The following is a 6000-nucleotide window of genomic DNA, read 5'->3' as shown; positions in this document are numbered from 1 at the left end:
GTGTTTCAAATTTATCTGTGCAGATCCACAAAAATAACTCTATGCTCTCCAAATGAGCCAAGCACGCAGGCCTTTATAGAAAGGGTTTATTTAAAATAGGACTGACCAGTTTGTTATATCTTCAGCTCCCTTCTAAGGTGCCTCATTGTTTACACCAACATACTGAGTGCAAATGTTTCGATGAGGAACCAAGCTGATGTTTTGCTAAATTTACCTTGGTGCCTCTGCTGATGAGCTGCTAGGTATCATCAGCAGACTGGGGCCATTGAAGTACATTCTCCTGCTGTGTTGTGTGATGCACCAGCAAACGAGATATTGCAGAAACTAGTCTATTCTTCAAAGCAATCAGAAAAGAACAACCATAGACCAAAATGTCTGATAGCTTGGAACAGGGAACTGGGAAGTTTTATTTGATGCCAAATAATTCATGTTTATCCTTCCATGTTGTCAGAAGTACACAATACATATCAGCACCTAATTACACTCATTGCCAAGTATTTTCAGATTCTTTTGTGCCATTCCCCCCCCCCATTAGAATAAAACAGAGGAACGGAAGGCTCTGCAATTTGAGAAGCCTAAAATTATAGGTTGAGACAGCAAGAATAAATTACCAGTCTGAGAGGCTGATCCAGGATCTGGGGCTACACACAGCCAGGATCAGAGAGCATTCAGAACCAATCATTTGTTTGAGTAGGAGCGGGGAGAAGGGGGTTGGGTTCAGTCCTCAGCCCTCTCCATGAACAGATGATTGATGGTACCAAACACTGAAGCTATTCTCACGTGCACCCTAACCCAGGGAAGCCCAGCCTGGGTTGAGCTGTGAATGAGAACCGCCGGGATCGGGATCAATCCCAGTGGGGCAGCGTCACCTAGCCCCACGTTCAAACCCAGCTCTTAGCCAGGTTTAAGAGCTTGAGTGGGCCTCGGGATCATGTGTTCTGGGGTTATGTTTAGCCCCAGCCACACAGAGATGGGCTCCTAGAATGCCTGTCTCCTGGGGGAATCCTCCAATACATCACATCATCTCAGGAGCTCCACGCTGCGGCATACAGCATATTGTATGGGATCATGGTTCACACTTGAAGCAACAGACAAGCACTCATCTGGGAAGGTGAGTTTTACCAGCCTCCCCCCACCCTGCCTGCCCACCTGGTCATGTGAATTACCTCACTATCTCATTAGCTCTTGGCTCTATTGGATCAAGGCATGAGATGCAATCCTATGCACCCTTGGAGTCAGTCTCAGTGAATTAAATGGGACTTACTTCCATAAGGTGTGCACAGGATTGGGCTGCATGCCAGTTGGCTGTCTACAACAAACACTGTGTGTGTATGCACAGGTGTTTGTGCCTCTCCCATAAAGGAGAATATCCAGCTAGAAGAGAAAGAAATATTCTAGACATAAAGAGGAGATGGATGAATTCCTGTGCAGAGCATCCTTTAATAAATGAAAATATAACCATATCTTCAAAAACAAAATCCTCATAAAATTGCTACAGAGCAAACCTCCCCTGGACAAACCTTTATTAATTCATCGGTTCCTAACTCCTCCCACCCCACCCCTTGCAAAAAAGAAAAAGAAGGGAAAAAACATCTTTGAGGTTAGCACCGGTCTATGTGTATCCCACCAGCCTCAGTGTGTTGGGGAAGGTCTTCCTCATCCCCATGCATTTCTCCTGGTCAATGAAGAGCGTATTTGCTTTGACAGCTAGGTCATGTTCCAGGTTGGCTTTGGTGTGGACCAGTGTCTGGAGTGTATCTTCTGCATCTCTCAGCCGCTGCTGAAGGGTCTGGATTGTGTCATCAATTTCATACACTTCATTAACAAGGCTGGGTGGAACACAGCAACAAAGAATGAGTTAGCTGACTCTGCATAGGAAAGGCATTTTTGCCTTCCAGTTGTCAAATTTCTGGTGAAGCCTCTGCAGGCTTAGTAAGGAAACAGCTCTGAATGCTACAGACACCAATTATCTTGTGCTTTGGTGAGTGTTCAACATGCTGGCTTGCTATAAGGAGACTAGCAAAAATATCATGGCTTCCCAGCAGAGTAGGAAGCAGCCCCTTTCCCCATGAAATCAGTAGGACAAAACTTTAGAGTGATGGAAAAAGTCCATTCGACAGGCAACACCACTGAGAGAAAAAGGATGGAAAGTTGTGGTTTCCTGTTCTCATTTTGGTATTCTGGTTGGTCAGGTTTTTTTCCCCTGGGCTTCACATTCCTCTGTCAACTCATGTGAGTAGGCAAAACACAGCAGAATTCATGAATTGCAGGGTGGTGAATAAATGAAAGGTGGATAAAAACAGTAAAGGTGGCAAGAGGGCATTCTAAGGTGATACCTATTTGTTTCCAGTTTGTGAACCAAGTTAAAAAGTGAACTCTTGAATACCGATGCGGGATAAGACCAACAATCTATTTAGCCTTGTTTCCTGTCTCCCACTGTGGCCTGTACGAGGAGTTCAGAGGAAATGTGTACAGCTATTCTTTGCTGGAGCCAGCTGTCCAATAATTCACTCACAGCTAAGCTCTCAAAGTTTCAGGATAACATGAATATAAGGTTGCATCCCCTGACTACAGTATGTGTCTCCCTTCTTGGTGCCTGATTAATTTCTGCAAAAATATGTAATTAAAATCAGAAAATAGGCACATCATTATGTTCTGGGATTTAAAAGACAAGAAACTTGTTATCACAACCAAATTGGGGAGTTGGAGGGAAGGCAGGATCCCACCTGCCTGTTCCCAGGCAACCAGAGCCTGCTCTGGTAAGGATGTGCCCAAACCGCAATTTGAATCGCGGTTCAGGCACTTTGAAGGAAATTAAAAAGGGGACTTAAAGAAAAAGGAGAGCAGGTGCTTACCTGCTCCCCACAGCCCCTTTCAGCTTCCTGCTGGGGCAGCACTGGTCCCAAAAAGCCCCCCATGCACCATCAGCATGCAGATGGCATCTGTGCAGGTGCCAATTGTGTGGTCAGCAACACCATGCTGACCACGCAAATGGTGCATGGGCGGCTTTTTGGTGCCAGCGCCACCCCAGCGGGAAGGGACAGGGGAGAGCAGCTAAGCACCTGCTCTCCTTTTTCTTCAAGTCCCCTTTTTAATTTCCCTAAAAGTGTCTGAACCACACTTTGAACAGTGGTTCAGGCATATCCCTATGCTCTGGTCTCTGCTGCTCACGCACCCACACGAATGTCACAGCAGCAATCTCCATTACTGAAATCAGGAGTTGGGGCCTCCAGATATACCAAAATGCAGTGGAGGAACAGTAGAGAGGCAGCCCATACTATTGCAGCAGCTCTGCTCTGCCTGGCCCATCTTCCCACTCAGCTCTATGATTAAAATGGCCACCAGCAGTCTGGGTATGTGGCTACACAGTTGTTTATCATATTGACTTTATAAAAATGTAGAGAAATATCTGTAAATGGTAGCAAACTTTTATTAGATCAGGGACCAGTTTAGACCAATGCCCACCATCACAGTTACAGGTAGCATTCACCTCTTCAGACAAACCCTGCTGTAACTGTATGCAGTGCAGTGGAGGGGGTGGGGGGAGTGACGTGCCGGGGTTGGACTTCCAACCCTTTTTGGAATGTTATGGAGCCTTAGAAGCTTGATATAACTTAGGGCCACAGCATGTCATAATCTGGCCTGCATGTGGCAGGCAGGAAAACCATTAAGTGCTCCTGCCCACCATTTCTCCAGTTCCAGTCACCTCTCCCTCCAGAAACAGCATTTCCTGTTTAAAAGGACTGTTGGGATAACATGTGAAAATCTGTGTAACATGGTGTTTGCCCTCCAGCTGTCTTCTGCAGAAATATGAGTAAATATGCTCAGTGAAACTCTTTTTACCAAAAGGATTCCTTATTTCCATCAAACAAACAAACAAACAAACAAACAAACAAACAAGCATTTTAAATCTAATTGTAGGACTGTGCTCCTTTGAGGAGCTGGGTAGCTGAAATGCCAATTGAACTTGGTGAGCAATGAAGGAAACACATATAGGGCCTGAGGTCACAATGTAGCGGATGGATGATTTGTTTCAGAATCTGTGTTATTTTTGACAGGGGAATAAGCCTTTCCAAGTCACAAAGGCCTTGTGGGAAGTGACCACAGTATTATCAGACATCTAGGAAGCTATCATTTTCCCAGATGATTTACGGATGCACTTCAGATAACTTTATCAAGACTCTGGTTGAGCAATTTATGTTCTAAGCATGTAAAACTGTGGATGATGAAGCTGAGCTGGACAGGAATGGAAGGCAAGTAATTCCCAAAGACGTGCAAGGCCATAGCTGTTTATAAGAACCATTGCACACAGGTCCGGCCCATCCATTGGGTGCCTAGGGCACCAAGCAGGGAGGGACACTGATGGCCTAGGTCACATGCCACCTGGTGAGCCCCAAGTGGGCTGGCCTGCCAGCAATGCAGACCTAGGCGGCTGTCTGGGGCAGCAACCTGTGGGGTATGCTGTTGCATCCCTGCCCTTTCTACCATTCAGGCTCTCCCTGCAGGAGCAGTGGTCAAGGGCAACAGAATGGGAAAAAAAACAGCAAGTGGGTGAGTGGGTGGGGGGTGATGGAGACCATCTACCCACATGATGGGAAATGCCCACTGATCCACTCAGATGATGGGGCCTGCCCAACCACCCACTTGGATGATGTGAGACACTCACCCCCATGGGCAAAGGGAGTGGAGGATGCCAAAGCCAGGCTTCACCTGGGGTGCCACCAATCCTTGGGCCAGCCTGGAATGCACAGAATCACATTTTCCCAACCTGGAAGCAAGTATGCTGTTTTTTGCTGTTTTTTGCTTACCGTAACTGGGCAGAGTCTCGGCAGAGTTCAACATTGGGTCTACGAGTGCGCTCATCCAGACGTGTGTGGGCCACCTTCAGAGCAGGCCCTTTGTCCCTGATGGACTTTCGAATGGCTTCTATGGTCATCTCTGTCTGGAAGATTTCTTGTAGAGTCTGCAGTTTGAGGGGAATAAGAAAGTAGAAATGCCATCAACAAATTGATACATGTCTTTAATAAAGAATATGCTTTAGTACTGGGGTTCTTAAACTTGTATCTATAAATGCTGTTGGACTAAAACTCCCATTATCCCTAACCACAATAGCTGAATGGATTATGGAAGTTGTAGTCCAACCATGTCTGATGATCCAAGCTTGCTTCATTCTTTCATTCTTTCATTCATTCATTCATCTATCATATTTATATGATATGTGTCTAAGTGGTATACACAATTTAAGCCACAACAAATATAAAACAGAGTAAAAACAATTAAAACACTATCCCAGAATAAAAGTTTAAAACAATTTCATGGGATAAAAATAATTAAACAGTTCAAAATTAATTTCGGTTAAAAGCCTGAGAAAACAGGTGTTTACTGAGGGTCATCCTAAAAGCAAACAGAGATGGAGAGGCTCTTTTGATAGGCAGCATATTCCAAAGCCCCGAGGCAGCCACAGAGAGGGCCCAGTACCAAGTCACCTCCCAAACGAGTAGTCAAGCTTGGATGTTACCAGCATATACACCACTGTTTTAAGGTCATTTACCTCCAGAAATGGGTGTAGCTGACCTATCAGCTGAAGCTAATAAAAAGCGCTCTTGGCCTGATCCTGGCAGTGAAGCTCCATCTAGCCCAGCTTTTCAACGTAGCTCTTAGTCGGAGTTAAAAGCTCGAGTGAGCCCTTAACCCAGACTCCAGGATCATGTATTTGTTGTGGCTGCATTCAGTTCCAGCGGACACAGATATGGGTGCTTAGATATGGGCAGACAGGGGCACCACACATGTCACACGGGATATCTATTGCATTGTGGGATATCCGGAGGCCGGGATGCGTGGTCCCTTCACAGCTCCGTTTTGCACAATACAGTAAGGACCGTCTGGGAGCGTAATGCGCACTCCCAGCAACACTCTAATGATCACCTAGGAGGAAGGTGAGTTGGACCAGTCTTCTCCCCACCTGCCCACTTCCCTGCCCGCCCGGTCATGTGAATGACC

At 46.0% G+C, this 6000-nt stretch overlaps 1 protein-coding gene across 11 annotated transcripts in view; it reads right to left on the bottom strand.

Moving 5' to 3' along the window:
- Positions 1-376: 376 nt before the first annotated feature.
- TEKT3 (tektin 3) overlaps positions 377-6000 on the bottom strand; it is a 68621-nt gene continuing 62997 nt past the window's right edge. For all 11 annotated transcript variants that reach the window (XM_053302711.1, XM_053302712.1, XM_053302716.1 and 8 more), the window contains 2 exons: positions 4809-4963; positions 377-1829 (listed from right to left, as the gene is read on the bottom strand). In XM_053302711.1, the coding sequence (XP_053158686.1) occupies positions 1613-1829; positions 4809-4963 (372 nt within the window). In that variant the 3' untranslated portion in view covers positions 377-1612. The remainder of the gene's footprint in view (positions 1830-4808; positions 4964-6000) is intronic.

The sequence above is a fragment of the Hemicordylus capensis genome, chromosome 2 (assembly GCF_027244095.1).
Source record: "Hemicordylus capensis ecotype Gifberg chromosome 2, rHemCap1.1.pri, whole genome shotgun sequence".
Classification (NCBI taxonomy): domain Eukaryota; kingdom Metazoa; phylum Chordata; class Lepidosauria; order Squamata; family Cordylidae; genus Hemicordylus; species Hemicordylus capensis.
The sequence above is the reverse complement of the archived record's forward strand: the minus strand, read 5'-3'. Positions and strand labels throughout refer to the sequence as shown.